This window comes from Rhea americana, unplaced genomic scaffold (genome assembly GCF_003343005.1).
Source record: "Rhea americana isolate MKP2758 unplaced genomic scaffold, rheAme1 scaffold_686, whole genome shotgun sequence".
NCBI lineage: Eukaryota > Metazoa > Chordata > Aves > Rheiformes > Rheidae > Rhea > Rhea americana.
The window spans coordinates 22,306-40,527 of record NW_028186852.1 but is presented as its reverse complement, the minus strand read 5'-3'; the positions used below and the strand labels follow the sequence as shown (position 1 = coordinate 40,527).

At 60.2% G+C, this 18,222-nt stretch overlaps 1 protein-coding gene across 1 annotated transcript; it reads left to right on the top strand.

Moving 5' to 3' along the window:
* Positions 1-6: 6 nt before the first annotated feature.
* On the top strand, positions 7-15,824 carry LOC146586507 (adenylate cyclase type 10-like; the record flags this gene model as incomplete). Its single annotated transcript, XM_085321202.1, has 28 exons — positions 7-58; positions 185-223; positions 754-897; positions 1,356-1,564; positions 1,844-1,940; positions 2,265-2,353; positions 2,647-2,838; positions 3,076-3,197; positions 3,647-3,723; positions 4,047-4,236; positions 4,530-4,582; positions 4,866-5,130; positions 5,467-5,659; positions 6,208-6,294; positions 6,683-6,966; positions 7,511-7,647; positions 8,198-8,323; positions 8,807-9,061; positions 9,253-9,412; positions 9,479-9,603; positions 10,132-10,183; positions 10,939-11,161; positions 11,545-11,668; positions 11,934-12,096; positions 12,664-12,886; positions 13,189-13,266; positions 13,497-13,573; positions 15,584-15,824. Coding segments are annotated over 28 exons (4,077 nt in total), but the record flags the coding sequence as incomplete, so codon positions are not given.
* Positions 15,825-18,222: the final 2,398 nt, after the last annotated feature.

Below are 18,222 nucleotides of genomic sequence, written 5' to 3'. Positions count from 1 at the left end.
CAGGGTGCGGATGAGGTGGTGCAGACCCTCAATTGTTACATGGGGGACATCCTGGAGGGTAAGTGCTGTCCCACAGGGGTGCGTGGCACTGGGCTGTGAGAACAGAGAGCGGCTGGGCAGCCTGCCACTGCCTCCTTGTGCAAGGCCCAGGTGCAGCGCTGCTTCTGCTTTCTTTTGTGTGCAGAGTTGCTGGCTTTTGGAGGGGACGTCCTCAAGTTCACAGGTCTGTATGTGAAGGAGAGCCGCAGCCTGGTGTGCTGCAGCTGCCGGGGAGCACTGGAGAGAGGGGAAACAGAGGCGGGAGGCGGCCGAGCCCAGAGGGGTGGCTGTGTTGTCAGCCCGGTGCTCGGGGGAGCTGCCGTGCGGGGCGCCAAGCTGGGAGCTGCAGCGGAACGGCGATGTGGTGCAGGTGTCGGGCAGCGCGGGAGCTCAGGGCACGCGGCAGCACATGAGAAAGGAGGGGGCTTGAGAGAGGCCTCGTGTCTGTGTGCTGAGTGGGACTGGCTTGGGGGATGTCCGGGTTCCTGCAGCCCCCCGTGCTCCCTCTTGCGCTGCCAGCGTGGCTGTTGTCGCAGCTGGCCCGCACGTGGGGAAGGTGGCCCTGTGCCCAGGGTACTGCAGGTGAGGAGGGTGCCTCCTCGCCAAGGCGTTTCCCGCAGCACGCCTGCTGGTTTCTGCTGCCCCTGCGGGTGGGTGCAGGTCAGGGCGCGTCAGGTCTCACGGGAGCCGTCCTCACGCCCTCGCTTTCCCCAGGGGATGCTGTGCTGGTGCTGTGGCGCGTTCGGCAGACGCAGCTGTGGGACACCATCAGCCTGGTGCTGCAGTGCAGCCAGCAAATCCAGGCCAAGCATGGCACCCGCGAGACGGACGTGGGCCTGAAGCTCCACGTGAAGATAGGTATGGGCCATGCTGCACTTGCTGCACCGCAGGCAGCCGCAGCTGCAGATGCATCTCCCCGGGCAGGGCCGTGGGGGCTCTGCAGCCCTGGGGAGAGGGTGTGATCCACGCTGGGCCCCGCGGAGCTCTTCTGTGTGGAAGGCTGCTGTGTGTTCTCAAGCAGGCGGTCGCAAGCGGTGGAGGCGGCCACCGGAGGTGGCCTGCCCTGCGAGCACGCTGGCAGCGGCAGCTCTGTTTGCCCCTTGGCAGACACCCYRGGCAGGGTCCTGTGTCAGCAGGGCCCTGGTTAGGCYCTGCTGCCCATCCCTAGTCAAYCTCGAACGCCTCGAGACAGAGGCCTCCGCTCGCAGTGGTTGGGACGAGGAGCCCACGCACAGGGCTGAGCTCCAAGCTTGGAGCTGCGGGGGGCTGCGCAGGTACCAGCGCTCTCTGCCRCAGCYGTGCTTGTGTCTCGCCAGGCATCTCTGCAGGGCACATGTCYTTTCTGACGGTCRGAGACAAAAAAGAGCAGCRCTTCCTGATCCTCGGCCAGGCYRTGGGGGACGTTTGGCAGGCCSAAAACCTCGCCAGCGCCGGYGATGTCATCCTGTCCGCCGGCTGCTGGGAGCTCTGTAACCAGAACAGGGTCAAGGCAAAGTGCCTTAAAGRCCAGAAGGCTGCTGTGAAGGTGAGTAGGACGGCATCTGGAGCACTGTTGAGGAGCTGGCCATGGACGTGAGGGGGGAAGGAGGGAGAGGACTGAGGAGATGAACGTGGAGGGAGCTGTAGGTGTTGGTGTAGGTGGGGAGCTGTAGGTGTTGCCCTTCTGTGCGAGGGCTGGCTCTGGATTCTGCTTGCTGGGTTGGAGGAGGGGGTGGTGGGCCCTGGAAGGGTTTGGCTCAACTGGTGACGTCTTCCGTGAGTCATGGAGCTGTTGTGGAGCCCTGTTTGTTCGGTGGGTCTCTAGGATACAGGCGTGGAACAGATGTCTCTCTCTGAGCGGGAAGACATTTCTTCCAAGGTCGCCCGAGCCTGGCTGAACTCCTGTTCCCCTCAGCAGCCAGGTGAGCSCCAYGTTCCTGTTGCTCTGTGGCTGCCCAGACAGATTGGGGCTCCTGCAGGGCGCAGCAGGGGAGTAACACCCTGCGCCCTCTCCCGCTTGCACTTCAGTGTTCGTGGCCATGCTGAGCTCCAGCGTGGGGGCTTGCTGCTTTCCCCTCCCCCTTCGAGGGGGCTGCTCTGGCCGAGCACTTGCAAGAGGAACCAGTGTGTGGGTGGAGGAGTGCCTTTCTCGCGGAGTGCCAGTGGCAGGCCCTGTTGTGCAGTGCCCCGCGAGGCAGCTTAGTAGTGCCGTGCCACCAGTGAGTGCCTGATTTTTCCTTCCTTAGGCGTCCTGAGGCCTGCTGTTACCCTGGTCCCTCATCGTGCTCTTGGGAAGCTGCTGCACAAGTACCTCCTAGCAACCGTGCTGAGGAAGGTATGGCCACAGCTGCTGGCGGCCATGTTTTTGGAGGGCGGAAGGAGTCGTGCGCTGCTGAGTGGGAGATCTCGAGACAGCGGACGTGCCAAGACAAGGCAGCCTTGGGCGAGAAGCTGGGGCAACTGGCGGAGCGTGCTGCCCATGGCAGGAGCCTGCCCACTGCGTGCTCGTGCAGGGAGAGGGGCAGGTGGCAGGAGGTGGGTTTCCCTCTGTATTTTGCAGGGGGTTGTTCCGGACGTGACCGTAGGAGAAGAGAGAGCTCCCCACGGAGTCGTGCTCTTGTCTTCCAGCTCGATGACGGACGACCCCTGGAGTACTTGTCTGAGCTGCGGCCGGTCACCTGCCTCTTTGTCAAGCTGCAGTTTGCTACCCGCGTCAACTTGACGCACATCTTCAAGGCCATCCAGGACAGCAGYGTGCTGATGTCGGAGATCCTCCATCCTCACAAGGTCGAGATCAACAAAATCTCCATGTTTGACAAAGTGAGTGTGGGGGAGCGAGGCACCGCGCAAAAGGGTGGGCAGCAAAGGAGAGGGGAGCGTGTCTGTGTGCTGGGCAGCGGGGAAAGGAGACGCAGCTCTGGCTCGGCAGTGGGATGAGCAGCCTGCAACTTGGGGTTGCTGTGCAGCTCTGCTGGCCTTGTGGGAGGCTGGAATGTCCTGGCGTGAGCCGTTTGCCGTAGGCGTTGTAACAGGGTGTGCTGCCTGTGTCCTTGATAGGGCTGCACGTTCCTGTGTGTGTTTGGACTGCCTGGACAGAAGGTGCCCTGCAAAAGCATTCACAGCTTGGGAAGTGCCGTTAAAATCTCCAAGGCGTGCTCGTCGAGGCCGAGGAAAATCGAGTGAGTGGGGAGGTGTGCTGCGTGGGACGTTGCCGGGGAGGCAGGGATGGTTTGCCAGAGAGAGGTGCCCTCTAGCTTGGCCTGCTCGGTGGTGGGGAGGAAGGAGGCAGAGCCTTGAGAGGTGGCAGCTGCCCCCGGGGCTTTGCTGGCCACAGTCAGGGCAGTTTCTCCAACATGCCCAGGCCAGCGGTGGCCCTGGCAGGAGCCCTCTGGAGGGCAGCAGCAGGAGGGCATGAGGCCCAAGAACTGCTGGGCCTGACGGGAAGGGTTGGACACTACCTGGCTGCTCTGCACAGCCCGTTCCCACTGTGGGGGTCATGCTTGTGAGCTCTGCACACCCGTAGGGTTTGGCCTGCTAGGGGGCTAGCGGGGTGAGGGGTGAGGGGGTGGCAGTGGGTGGGCAGGCAGGGCCGCGCTGCTGAACGCCTGCCGCTCTCCGTGCGCATCAGGGCGGTCTCCATCGGGGTCACCAGTGGCACCATGTTCTGCGGAGTCGTTGGCCATCGCGTGAGGCACGAATACACAGGTACGGCGTGGGTGTGTGAGGAGCAGGTGTCTGGGCTGGGTCTGTTTGACCAGAGCAGTGCACCAAGGGAAGAGGCAGAGCAGCAGGGAACAAGCCGCTGCCCATGCGTGCTGGGCTTAGCCGAGGGCTCGGCTTGCAGCCTGCGGGGAATGACCGGGGCGGAGTGGATGCTGCCATGGGGCAGGGGCAGGGGCTCAGAGCCTTGTTTGCTCGCAAGGGTTTGGGGCTTGCCTGAGCTGCAGGTGATGCAGCTGTTGGCCTCGGAGGGTGCAGTGGGCTGGTCGCAGAGGCGCGTGAGCATGTGCTCTCTCTGTCTGTGGCAGTCATGGGCCAGAAGGTGAATTTGGCAGCTCGGCTGATGGAGCACTACCCCGGGGTAGTGTTGTGTGACGCCGCAACCTACGCCGCCTCCAGGCTGTCCCGCTCCTACTTCAAGGAGCTGCCGGAGGCAAAGATGAAAGGGGTTGTCGATCCTGGCACCATCTACCAGTACCTGGGGATCTCGGAGAAGCCGTGAGTGTGCTCTTTGAGCAGGCACTTGGCTGGGGCCTAGCGGCCTAGTGGCCGCACTCGGGGTCCGGTCAGGGTCAGCAAAGAGCAGCTGTTGCCCTGGCCGGGGTTTGGCGTTCTCCCTGGACGACCTTTGCAAGGCTGACTTTGCCGTCCCCTGGGAACTTCAGGAGAGGTTCCGTTGCAGGGCTCAGCCTCCATGAACTGCTCCCCGTGAGCAAAGCCCAGGAGCGTGACTCTGCATCCTCCAGCTTCTGCCTCCCTGCCTGACTCTTGTGTTTCTCTTGCCCCGCTAGCGTACTTGGCACAGGTGTTCTGAAGGCGAGGTCCAAATATTCCCCGTTGTTCGGTAGGTGGAGACCGCCTTGGTCTCCTGGAAGCCCGTTTCTTGCCCTCGGTACCTGTTAGTACTGCTCCGGGAAAGGAGCAGCTTTGTGCTCTGGGGTGGCGTTGCCTGCAGTGGCCATAAGGTGTTGGTGCATAGCTCGGCTTCTGGCTGGTGCCTGTCTTTGGGGCTGGGCCACAGCTAGGGCCGGGAATCAGGATGAAGCGGTGGGTGCTTGCTGCCATGCTCCGTGGGTTGCACGGAGGGAGCTTTCAAGTGGGTGGGGAGGAGCGCTGGGTGGAGGCAGGCTTGTCGATGGAGTGGAGGGAAGGTGACTTGGTGGCGAGAGGGAAGGGTGCAGACGGTACTTTGCTTTTCAGCTCGCTGCAAGAGCTTGCTTTCTTGTTTGCCTTCCCAGGTCGGGAGAAGGAGTTCGCCCTCTTTGAAAGCCACCTGAAHGCCTATGTGGCTAGGAAAGAAAGCCACATCATGGTGTTTGAGGGCGTAATAGGCTCTGGGAAAAGCCCTTTACTTAGTGAGCTGGCCTACTTAGGGCAGGCTGCTGGGCACAGGTGAGCGTTGCAGAGCGGTACCCATGGGTGCCTTCCCCTGCCCAGCCCCTGATGTTCGTGGGGTGGTGGAGCCCCTCTGCCAGTGCGCCCGGCCCTTGCACTGCAGCAGCCCCAAAAAGCCTCATGGAGACACTGCTTAGGAGCAGCAGTGCGCTGTTGTCCTAGGTGTTGAGGGAGCGAGAGRCRTCTTTGGGGCCGGGCACAAAGCAAAGTAGAGCCCATGCTCAGGGCTTGTTGTGCCACTCCAGACCAAAGAGAGAAAGCCAGGTGGCCTGCTGGGCAAATGGTGTTTGGGTGGCTCTCTGAATCTCACTGCCTTTTGCTTTTGCCTGGCAGGGTAGTGGCTGTGGAGCTGACGGAGCTAAACRAGCAGCAGGTCTTCTCTGCCGTGCACATGGTGCTGGCCATGGCCATGGGCCTCCAGGCCTGTAAATCCTGCAGYGCCAGACAGCTCGTCCTGCAGGAAAAGCTCCAAGGGCTCATGGAAGAGRGCAGCTACTGCCTGCTCAATGTGCCCTTCCTGGTTAAGGTGAGAGGGGGAGCCGTGCCTGGCGCTGGCGAAGACTTGCTTGTGCGCTGCCCTGCGGCCACTCTGGTGGGGAGTGGGTTTAGCTTGCTGGTGGGGAGAGCAGGGGGACAGCACAGGCTTCTGTTTGTGGGCACAGCGGGGGTGAGTCCAGGTGGCAGGTTGCTGCTGCAGGCAGCTCCTGGGGTCTTGCGCAGCGGCCTGGAAAGGGCATTGCGGAGAGGCTTTGAGCACCAGCTCATGGGCCCCGTCTGAGCTTGCTGCTGCGTGAGTGGTCAGCTCCATGGTGAGGGAATAAGCTCTTCCCCCTCCCCACCCCCAAATGCCTCCCTCCCATACCCCAACAGCTCTGCCAGAGACCCCCAGCAGAGGAGCCCTGTTCGAAGCTCAGGGTGGTGTCTGCGCTGTCTCCCCCGTGGCACTGTGTGGGGGAGAGGCATAAGATGCTGAGGACACCTGAGGCGTTTGGTTCAGTTGGACTTGTGTAGGGGGGTAAGTGTGCTGAAACACCCTGAAATGCTCTTTCTCTGTGCCTGTGCTTTTCTGGCCAGTTCCTACTGTCAGAGAAGGTTTCCAAGATTAGCGGTGCTCAGAGGACAGTGGAGTTGGAGTCGGTCTTCAAGAAAGTGCTGCAGAAGGTGAGCAGTTCTCTGCGTCCTGGGTCGGAGGAGGAAAGCAGGCTGAGGGCTGTGCAGGAGAGTGGGAGGTGTCGAGAGGACAGTGTACCGGAGCCCTTGCCCTTCAGAGGCTGGACTGCCCATGCCATGCCCCCTGATTGCTGTCCCCCTGCAAAGCTGGAGGGCCCGTGCTCAGGAGGAGGTGGAGGGACGGTGTCTTTCTGTACCAGCTTGTGTGAGAGACCTTGAAGTCTCAGAGACAGGAAGAGCTGGGGAGATTCTGAGTGGGGGAGAGGAGAGAGACTTTGGAGCGCTCCGTGTCTGGAGAGAGGCCAGCCAAAGTTGCTGCTGTGGAAGGTGCTAGAGAATGGCTCCGACTCCCCCAGCCCAAACAAACTGTTTGTTTCAGACCATTGAAGAAGACGTTGTCCTGTTTGTCATCGACAACACGCAGTACATCGACTGTACCTCCTGGGCTGTGATGTCGCACGTGCTCAGGGACGTCCCGGTCTTCCTGGTCATGGGCTTTGCTCCCAGTCGCTGTGGAAGGGAGAGGCTTTGCAAAGCAGCTGCTGACATTGTGAAGCTGCAGCAAACAGCCTATGTCCAGCTAGAAGAGCTGCAGCCTTCAGCTGTTGTGCAGAAAGCCTGCCGTGACCTTGGAGTGGTCAGCGTGCCCTGGGACCTGGAGACGTAAGTGCTGGGCAGGGCCTCTGAGCTCTCTTCGATGGGTGGAACCTCTGCCGAGGGTGGAAGGGAACGGACGCCCAGGAAAGGAAGCGCGCGGCTGCTTGGAGCACCGCYGTGTCTGTGACYGTCGGCTGGCGGTTGTGAGCCRGGAGCGGGYAGCTGCCTGGYGGACACAGAGCATAGGTGGTGTTGGCGCTTCCATGTTGTGCTGTCAGGCAGGGAGGCGGTGGTGCTGGGCCCTGGGGTGGCTGAGGTGTGGCAAGGGGCGTGGGGTGATTTGGAGGGGCCCGGGTTCTCGCTGGTGCTGGCAAGGATGGAGGCTGCTGGGGACAGGAAAAAAGGAGGCGGCTTGCTGCCCTGTGCCTTGGGCACTGTCCGCGAGTGCTTTCCTGCACGTTGCAGCAGCTGCTGCATCTTCAGGGCAGCTCAGCTGGCAAACGCCGTGGGAGTTGCGGCCCCTTGAAAAGGGAGGTGCAGCTGTGGTGAAGACCCTGGCCTCCAGTGTGTCTGTCCTGCACCAGTCCCTGCTGGATCTGCTCCTTTGCAGGTTCCTGAGGCAGAGAAGCTATGGGATCCTGTATTACTGTGAGGAGCTGCTGAGCTACCTTTGTCGCCATGACCTGCTCCTATTCCAGCCACAGCAGAAGGAGAAGAAAGCGGAGGCCAAGTGGGAGAATCTCTTCAGTAAGCACCTTTGTGGCTGGTTGCCTCAGTGCTGTAGTGCATCTTCCACAGCCCTTTCTTGCCCTGGAGTTGCCCCGTGCCTTTGGCACGGTCACATGTTGCAGCAGTGCAGAGCGAGGTCTGGCTCAGATGTGGGTTCCTGTGCCACTGGCTGCTGGGACGGGTGGAGCAGAGGCTAGGGGTTTTGTTGGCTTTGAGAGGAGTAGCAGTGCTGCTGTGGCAGGAAATGGCAGTCGAGGAGAAGAGGCGCTCCCAGGTGCTAAACTAAGCCCTGGTGCGGTTGGGAAGGAGCATGAAGTGGGGGGGTTAGTCCGGAACTGTGCCGGGACTCGCATGGCCACAGTGTTCCTTGTCCGCGGCTGGATTTGTGCTGCTGCTGCCACCAGGTCCAGGTGCCACCGGACGTGCTGGGGGGGTGACTGCTCAAGGGTGGAGGACGGAGGGAGGGGAGAGTAGTGACATTTGCGAGCGGGAAGTCAGGGCTTGAACGGTCTCCCCAGCTAATCGCTTTATGCTGCTCTCTTGTGCTCAGCTTCTTTGTTGCGCTCAGCTTCTGGGACGGAGGCTTCAGCAGCAGCAGCGTGCTGGTGCTCCGGGGCGGGGAAGGAGCACAGGGTCTGCACCATCAGACCTGGTGTGAACCTGCAGAACATGGTGCTTCCCCCAACCCTGAAAGGTGAGGGGCCGAGCCCCACCGGGGCGGCTGGTGGCCACACCGGCCGTCTTTCCCAGGGCCTCGTCTGGAAGGCGGCGTGTCCGACTGCTGCCCCTGCCAGCTCTGGGGCTCTGCTGGGAAGGTGGCTGTGGTCCCGCTGGAGCTCCCCGTTTCGAGGGGTGCTGTCTGGGAGGGTGTGAACAAGGGTCCCTGCCCTCTAGCCGTGTCCTTGCAGAGTGAAGCTGGTGATGCAGCCCTGCCCACGCCTCAGAGGAAGGGGGGGGGCAGGTCATTCCCTGGAGCGTTTCTCCTTTTCCCGCTCCTTGCTTCCTGTGATTGCCGGAGGAGCACGGCCACCTTGGAGATGTGTGCCCTGCCCAGCAGCTTTGGTGTCTGGGAAGCAAGGCTAAGGTCTGCCGCCTCAAGTGTTGAAGCTAACGCAGCCTCTGCGGCCTTGGCCTTGGCCAGGGCCGAGAGAGAGACCTGTGCCTTGTTTTTTGGCAGGGATTGCGCTGGCTGAGCTGGACAGCATGAAGCCCTCGGAGCGGATGGTTTTGAAGTGTGCAGCCATCATCGGATGGACGTTCACCCCCGAGCTGCTGTTCCACGTCCTTCCCAGGTGGACCAGGACCAAGATGAACAAGACATTGGATGTCCTGGTGAAAGGCAACCTCCTGAAGTGGCTGAGTGCTGACAAGGTGGCAGAGGACAGCAGTGTTCCCACCAAGGGATCCGCCAGCTCTCTGCAGGAAGTGAGCAGTAAGTGTTGCTAAGGCGCCCCGGGAGCATGGTGGGAGGCTGGGCCCGTCTCACCGAGTGGGAGGAAGGAGCTGTCCGTGGCTTGCTTCTGCTGCTGGCAGCACAGGCAGCTTCTTCGCTTGCGGGTTGTGGCAGCCCTGAGGTGTGCCTGGCACCAGCTCCGGCTGCTGCAAAGCCCCGTTGCCTTTCAGATGTCCCGAAGGGGTCCATGGGCGAGAGCGAGAAGACCGTGAGGCTGCAGCGCGGTGTCCTGGCCTTCTGCGCCCCACTGCTGCGGGAGGCTGCCTACGAGCTGTGGCCCAAGGCGCAGAGGGTGGCCATGCACGGCAAGTGTGCGGCCTTCCTGGAGAGGTGAGCGCACAAGTGCCAGTGCTGCGGTGGGGGGGACTTTGTGGCCTTCCACCGCTTGGCCATCAGCAGCAGCAGCAGCCAGGAGGGAGAGAACTGTGATGGCACCGCCAGTGAACTGTGCTCGCCCCACTGGGAGGCCTCCTTGGAGGCAAAGGAGGAGTCGAAGAGGGCCGTGCTCCCCATTGCTCCAGGTATGCTCTGTGCTGTGCTCCGGAGCCTGGGCCCTGCCCGCTGCGGTGGCCCAGCGAGTGGACGTGCTCCTCTGTGCGAAGCCCTGTCCGCAGAAGCGTTTCCCCAAAGCCTCGGGATGCTTTCGGCGCAGGGCGGACGCTTTCCCAAGACTAGCTTAGCCCTGCACCGAGCACAGCGGCCCACCCAGAGCCATGCTGCGGACACAGCGTGGAGCCTCTGTCCCCTTGAGCACCCTCCTGCCTTTGCCTGGAGCTCCAGGAGCCGGGGGTGCAGCTCCCAGCCCAGCAGGCTGAGGGGCGTCTCCTGGTGGGTCTGCTCCACTTGCCCAAACTTAGCAACCCTGCAGTGAGGGCAGGTCTTGAGGGAAGGGGCCAGCAAGAAAGCTGCTGCCAGTGCCTTGACCCTCCTCCCCTCCCCTCCCCTCCCCTCCCCTCTGCTCTCCTGCTCTTATTGATGCAGCCTGCCCACATGATGCAGGTCTTCCCCCTGGTGAGGTGAGGAGGGATTAACTTGTGCTTTGTTTGCAGATGCCGCAAAAGGTGCGGAGAAAGAGAAGAGCTTCACGGAGGAGACTTCTGGGTGAGGAGAGGGGGTTTTGAGTGTTATGGGGAGTCTGTGGGCTGAGGGTGTGCAGAGAGGGCAAGTGGAGTTGCCAGTGTGGCCTGCCAGCTGTGAGCATAGCCTGGGGAAGAGCTGGCCTGTTGGGTGGGAGGTGGTCTGTGCTGGCCCTGGAGATGAGCATCCTTGCGGAAGCCAGTGGGATGGATCACTGTGCTGATGGTCGCGTTCGGGTGGAGCAGTTGTGGTTGTGTAGTTGTGAGAGAGCAATGCTGCGAGCTGGGCAGGGGCARAGCAGCTGCTGGGAGCAGGGTGGCTGGTGGAAGGTGCGCGGTGCAGGGCTGGACATTGCAGCAGAGGAAGAAGAGGTGTCTTGCCCCAAAGCCCTGTGTTAGTGAGTAGCACAGGTTTTGCTTGGAGTCGGGGGAGAGCCCGAGCTGTGGAGGGAGGAGACGAGGCAGCAAGAGCAGAAGGGAGGAAGGCACACGGGGGGAAGAGGGAACAAGGATGGGGGAGCCAGGCACTCGGGGGCTGGCCATGTCAGCCATCACGTGGAACGCCATGAGGAGAGCCCAGCTGCTGCTGCATGGGGCAGTGAGAATAACTGGGCAGCGCTCTCCACGCCTGGGGAGGCTGTGAAACGCAGCGCAGCCGCACGAGGCAGCCATGCACGTGGCCGTGTGCCACGCTAGAGTGTGGTGTTAGTGCGGGCATCCAGGGCAGTGCCGGGGGTGCTAGCATGTCTCTTCTTTCTCCGTGCCCTTGTCTCGGCGTAGGGCAGCAGAGCGGTTTCTGGTGCAGGCAGAACGGATGCCTGCGGTGCCCAGCCAGAGCAAAGGGATGCCCGGTGCCATGAGTTCCTGCGAGTGCAAGGCTGTTGTGGAACTGGTGCTTGTGCCCCTGGCTCACCACCACATGGCAATGGGCAACGATGCCAGAGCCCTCTACTACCTGCTGGAGAGCGCAGCTGCCTACTTGCACGTCTCCGACAACTACCTGGTGAGTTGTCCTGCTTGCCAGAGGTCATTGCATGTGGAGGCCTCTCAGTGGCCTTGCCCAGGGCAAGCCCATTTCCGCCCTGAAATAGGACCGTCCTCTGTGGGCCCTTGGGGGCGAAGGGCTGGGATCGGAGCCGGGGTTTTCCTCCTGCTTGCCTGTCCTGGGGCAAGAGACGTGGGGAAGGGGAGCGGGACCTTCACACGAGGCGCCCCAGCAAGGAGGCGGTGTGAAGGAGCGCTCGTGCCCATGGTGTGCGCTGGGGTGGGCATCGGCAGGGGCAGGTGCACGGCCTCCTCGGGGAGCTGTGCAGGCAAGTGGGAATGCTGGGGCTGGAGGCGGGCTCCGCAGTGCCACTCACCCGCTCTCTGTGTGCTTGCTCAAAGGCCTTTACGAGCCTGCGCAAAGCAGAGGCCCTGAGGAGCTCRGTGGCTAAGAAAGCCAYGGTGCCGGCCTGCTTTGAAGAAGCCACCTTCCTGAKCCTGAAAGGGGAGRTAAAGCGGCAGSRCGGTTGTGAGGGCTYTCGTGGTGGGAGGAGTGGGATGCCTTCGTGTTGTTGGGGAGCTGGCAGGGGCGGCGGGGGGGATACCTCTGGCACTTTGAGGCCCRGCCGCAATGAGCAGCCCTGCCTGYGACCGCTGCGTCCTCCGGCCCCAACCGGTCGAGGCCCTCAGCCTTGCATCAGGCAGAGACTTGAAATGTGGTGGGAGCTCAKTCGGAGCCCTTGGGCACYRCCTGAAGAAGCCTTCTCCTGGGCAGGTGYGCTACAACATAGGATGCGTGGAGCTGGCCAAGAAGACCCTCAGGAAGGCGTTGAGYCTGCTGGGCCAGAAATTCCCAGGCACCTCGGCTGGCRCCTTCTTTMAGCTCCTTCTGGAGAAGTCAGCGCACGCCTCTTACCAGAAGAGCAAAGACTCCTCCCCTCCCCCAGTGGCAGGGTAAGGAGCTGAAGGGAAAGAGAAGGGGAGAAAGAGCCCTTTCCTTGCTGGTGCTGAGCCCCTCGGCCTCCAGCTGCCTAGGCTTAGGGCTAGAGTTAGGTCTTGGCGAGGGTGATGCTGCGGAGGGAGCTGGGGGCTGCTGTCTSGGGAGGCGGGCTGTGTTGTCTTGAGGGGGACGRCRTGGGTGAGAGCAGAGGGATGTTAGCRGGGAGCACAGGCTGCAGAGGGAAAGGGAGTGTGCAGGAGGGAGCAGGCRGTGGGCCCGGGGGGAARCMGAGGCRAGGGGCGAGAAGGAGGGAGCTCAGGGCTTGCAGYCAGGTGCCAGCCTGCCGCACAACACCCCTTCTGCTGCCGGTGCCCRGCTTTGCTGGGCCACCGTGCGCTGTASTGCCATYGTGTCCTTGCRAGCAGTCACCTTTCCCYGTGRTGCTTCTCAGTTCTCCTGCATCCRTCCYTGCAGCCCTGCCYGCCCCAGCTGCCTCATGGKCCCCGCGCCTTCCCYGGCCCTGCCTGACTCGGCCCCGTGCAGCTTGTGGCTGTGGCTCAGCAGTTTCTTTTGCRTGGCAGGAGGGAGAGGCTGCCCTGGCTGTTCCGGCAGAGCCGCTGCYTTTCCTTGCTGTGGCAGCTCTTCAGCCTGGAGAACACTTCCAGCAGYTGGAGGCTCTCGCGCCTCGCAGTGCTCATGAAGGTCAACACGGCCKAGGAGTCTGAGGACACGAGTCACRTGAGTGCCTTCTCCGTGCCGCAGCAGGCGGCCACGCGTCTGACACGGCTCCTTTCCCCCGGCCCGGCAAGAGCAGCTGCAKGGTCTGACCCTGCAAGGAGAGGCCAAATAGGAYGGGGATGTCCACGTCCYGGGACTTCTCTCTGCGAGCTTCCAGAAGACRGGGCTTGCTGTTCTTCTGGGCTGCTCCTCTCATTGGATTTGTGTCATGACTGTCACCCTTGGGTAGACTGTGGMTGTGAGAGGCATGCRAGTAAAAGAGAAGAAGAGYGAAAGTGGCGGTGGGGTTTGTGGCCTGGGCCCTCTAGGCCTGAGAGTCACCCTGGCGAGATCTGGTCTTGTGCATTCTGCTGTCTGGACCTTTCTAGATCCTCTCGTCCTACCTGGAATACGCGCAGTGCTGCCAGGAGCTGGGCCGCCAGGAAGAGCAGCTGGAGTATGGGTGGGCGGGCGGCCGTCCAGCTTAGCTCCGGCGTCGAGCCCTTTGGAGGATGAGGGGTGTTAAATGCTGCAGAATTGGCCCAGGCCCTGTCCCATCTGCACCTCAGCCTGGGAAATCTGCCCCTCTCTGTTAACGTCGGTAGGTGCTGCCCCGGCTCCCTGAGAAAGGAGATCTCTGCGGAGAGAGCCTCTGCGAGTTGGCTTTATTCATTCATTTATTTATTTCTCTCTCCAGTGCATGGAGCTGGAGAAGCCTGACCTGGACCGTGAGGTTCCAGGCRTGCTCTTCACGGCGCTCTTTCTCCAGATGAGGTAATGCTGCTGCTGGACACGGTGCGGTGTCGGGGRGCCACCAGAGAGCCTTCTTGTGTCTCTGCCTGTGCAYGGAGAAGAGGGYTTTTTGGTTTCTTCTTTCATGCTTGCTGGCTGTCTCTAAGGTAGCTCTTTGAGAAGGCGACTACCTGCTTTCCAACTGCTCGAGGAGTTCAAAGTGTCTTGGTTTTGGCCCTGGCCATGTAGTGCTTCCCCCAGCCCACTCCCAGGCCTGGTTTAGGAGTGTGCAGAGTGCAGGGAGCCGTTGCGCTAGGCAGCTTGGGTGTGCTGCTTGTGTTTTGGGCACCAGCTAGGTTTACTTGTGTGGACATGGGTGTTTGCATGCCACTCGGCCTTGGTGCCCGAGAAGGCTCTAGATTCCCTTCACACACTCGTCTAGAGGAAACTCTCAAGAGCTTGAAGTGTTTTGGATCCAGACGTGCTCTCTGGGAGAGTGTGGAGGGCCCTGGACACCTGGGCATGCTCTTCTGCCTGCTTTTACTGCAAAAGACTGTGGTGGAAAGGTGACTAGCTCTGCTCCTGGGCCAAGGGGGAAGCACTGGGTGCGTGGGAAGGATGCCAGTGCTGTGCTCTGGGGCTTGCTCTTTGGGCCAGGGTCACAGAAGCCTTTCCCCATAGACTTGTTGCCAGAAGATGAGTGGGTGAAAAGAAGTGCGATGGTAACTCCCCTGGAGGTTCTCCAGGAAGAGCACAGAAGGGGGAGAGGGGGAGAGATGGGTGAAGGGGGGGGTGGGAAGCGTGCCAGGGTGCGGAGTTGAATCCCACCCCACGGAGATGCTGCATGGGGCTCACTGTGTTCCTCCCCAGGTGCCTGGAATGTGCAGGAGTGCTCTCCAGGCTAGAGAAGCAGGTGGCTGGAGAGCACGGGATCGCTGGGCAGGCGTGCTTCTTCTCCTGCTGCCTAGACCTCTTGCTTTATGCTGGTAAGTGCTCCATGCGGAGGGCCGTGGGAGAGCCAGGAGGCTGGCAAAGACATTTTTTCTGCTGCAACAACATGGACCCCAGAGCCTCCAGCAGTCCCTTGACTTCCTCAGCAGAGTCCCTAGGAGCCTGGGTAGAGCTGCAGCCCTTGCCTGCCTCCTGCTAGGCTCTGCTTGCTCTCCAAGTGCTTTAGCTGCCCCCCAATTCATCAGCTGCACTTGAGCTTTTGCAGCCTGGCAGATTGGTGGGTGGATGGAGCGAGGTACCGCAAGAGGCCTCGCTCGCCTTGCTGGACAGCGCTGGCGGCTCTGGGGCTCTCCTGCTGTTCTGGGCTCTCACTGTGGCTTTTGTTTCCCTCAGAAGGGGTGGCTCACTGCACAGGAGGGCCCCGTGGGAGCCGTGTGGCTGGAGAGAGCCTCCGCGTTTTCCGCGGCTGCTGGGAGCAAAGCCCGAAGCCTGTGGCTCCAGGTGCCTGCTGAAGCTGCCAGCCCTGCGGAGCTGGGATGCTCCTGCGTCGATTAAAGGGTTCAGTGCTGCCCCCGTCTCTGTGTGCTGCGTGCAGTCTCTGTCTCCCCGTGCGCTCCCTCTGTCCAGAGGAGCAGCAGCAGAAGCCCCCGCCGCTGCAGAGGGGCCACGGAGGTGCCTCGCCACGGGGCACCTGGGGCGGCGGCTGCTCGCGCGCAGAGGCAGGGCCGGGGCCAGGGCCGGGCCGCGTGCGGGCAGCCCTCGCCCCACCGCTGCCCCTGCTCACTGGGCCTCTGCCACTAGTAATGCGACGGCCGGGCTGGGGGCCGTGCGCGGGGACCACGCTGGCACCTCACTGCCGCCCCCGGGACCAGGCCTGTGGCCTGATGCCGCCCGGGGTGGGGCTGGCACCCACCGCTGCCCCGCTGCCCTCAGTGGCGCCTGCCGCGGGCAACGGCCGCTGGGTGGAGGGGGCAGGGCGCGGGGCGGTCCCACCGTGCGTGGCTGCCGCTGATTGGCTGTGGGGTGGGGCAGTGGGCAGGGAGGGGCGAGCCTGCGCAGCGGCAGTGCGGGCTGGAGTCCGGCCCACGGCAATTGCGCAAGTGCGATGTGCATGTGGCGAGTGCGTGGGCGGCTGCTGCGGCAGTGCCGCTGCACCCGAGAACTGGCCGTGACGGTCCCTGCTGCTCGGGAAGTTCGCTTCGGGCTGAGGCACTGGAGCAACGCTGTGAGAAAAACCGTGCCAAGAGTTAACAGCACTCGAGGAGAAGGGGGAGAGAAAAACAGTCCTGCAAAGGATAACCAGCTCCGGCTGAAGAACCGGGGTGAAAGCACAGCACCTTGAAGAACCTGAGGGATAGGCAAGACAACCGGCAGAATAGCCCAGGAGTGACCTTAGGTCCATTAAGGCTTATTAACATATTAAACTACACACCCCTAAATGAATAGTGAGATGGAAATGACATGATAATGATGTTACCACCTCTTCTTCACTTCCTGTGCTAATTAGCAGGAATGTGAAAGCGCAAGCGCAGAGTGATTACCTGAGGTAATGAAATTGTAACCAATAGAAAGATTTGTAYAAAGTACTCCCTGAAAAGTGAGTATAAATCAAGACTGAGAGGGGGAGGAGGTGTGCCAGCTTTGTGGATTTACCACCTAGCCCCCATCTCTGCGCAGCAATGGAATAAACACCTCGACCCCGCATGTCCGTTGGGTGCTTGCACACCGGGTAACAGCACCCGGATTGSGGACWACAGTTTGGCACCCAAGATGGGACTTGCCAGAAGGCCTTGCCCGGATCATCTTGCTGTTCCCCACAGCAGACTGGATCGGATCAAGCTGCAGCATGCACCGACCTGTTGGTCGGGGAGTCCTCCGACCTCCCTACGAAGTTGGGATGACAAGAGACTCAAGGGTGCAATGCCAGCCAGAGATATTTGTGCCAGGATGAAAGCAGGGGGTGAATCTTTGGATTGGTGAGTATAACATTTACTTACTTCCGTGGAATATTATGTTGGATTACGTCACATGTAGACACTCGGCAAAGGTTGCCTTAAATTGACCAGAGGGGTCAGAGCTGAGTGCGCACAAAGGTACGGGTATAAAGGTGCTTCTAGGCAATAAGGTTGGTATTTCGAGGTAATTGACATGGGATCAAGCCAATCCATGATTCCTCCCTGCAGCCCTTTGGGAGGTATTTTGGAACACTGGGATGTATTTGGAGGAGATCGGATGACAAAAGAATGAATGAGAGGATATTGTAATCAGTGGTGGCCAATGTATAAGCTGGACTGTGATGATCAATGGCCAGAAAATGGGACCTTGAGCTATAACACTATATTACAGTTACTGCTGTTTTGTTGCTGGAAGGGGAAGTGGGATGAGATACCTTACATGGAGGCTTTTATGCCACTATATAGGGAACCAGAAATTCAAAGGGAATGTGAACTCAGAAGTGAAGAGGAATCTGTAATGGTTGCAGTAGAAAAGAAGGAAGAGAGTGAGTATTGTGCTAACAGAAAAGTTCTGAAAGGAGAGGAGCAGGAGGATGTACGATCACTGACAGTGCCCCCCTCTTGTGGAAACAATTCCACGTCAGTTGAAGAATCGCGCCCCGCCCCCCCCCCGCTAGAAAGCAAAGAGTCCAGCCCTATTTCTGGCCAAACTAGGAGATGGAAACAACCTGTTATGCAGGCTCCTTTGGGACAAGCAGTGGGACCAGAAGGGCTGCCAGTATTTGTATGTGTTCCTTTTACAACCTTGGGTTTATTAAACTGGAAGCAGTCTATTGGATCATATAGGGAAAATCCCGAGAAGCTGCATCAACTTTTGGAGACTATTACGATACCTCATAATCTTAACTGGGGAGATGTGCAGGCACTGTTGAATACTTTCCTGACAGGAGAAGAAAGGAGGCTGGTAACTGATAAGGTAAAAGAAGAGGGTGAGAGAAGGGACAGAAAGGGGGATCCTGAGGTCTATTTACCCACCAGAAAGGATCCAGAGTGGGATCCAAATAGGAGCGGGGGTAGGGGGCTCTTGAGGCAGTATCAACAGCTAATTTTATATGGGGTTTGGTATGGGGTTCCGAAACCAAAGAATGTGTCAAAATTGTATGAAGTAAATCAAGGGCCTGAAGAAAATCCCTCGGCCTTTTATGAAAGATTATGCGAAACAGCCAGAAAATGGACAGACCTGGATCCAAATGAGGAAATGAATCAAAGGCTGTTTAATGTGCTCTTCATTGGCCAGTCAGCTCAGGATATTAGAAAGAAGCTACAGAAGGTAGGTGGAGCTGATGGGAATGTCTATTCCACAGCTGATAGAAATAGCATATAAGGTATAGAATAATCGAGATGAAAAGAGAACAAGAGAAACACAAAATGGAATGAAACTACAGGCCTCTATCCTGGCAGCTGTTCAGGGGGGTGAATTCCAAGGCAGGGGCAGGGGAAGTGGGAGAGGTAACAGAGGAGGAAGAGGTGGAAGGGGAGGGAGGCCAGGAGAAGGCCTCCCTAGACCCGCTTTGGGTCCAAACCAAGGTGCAATTTGTAGACAGGAAGGGCACTGGAAAAATGAATGTCCAAAWYRAAGAAGGRTAACARAGCTACAGAGYSCAGCAAACACCGACCTAATTATGTTAGAGGAGTCAAATACGGAATGAAGKGGACCGGGGGAGAAAATGAGAATTTCCTCAGCTGATCCCCTGGTTCCAGTAAAGCTGGGGAATGAAACTAGAG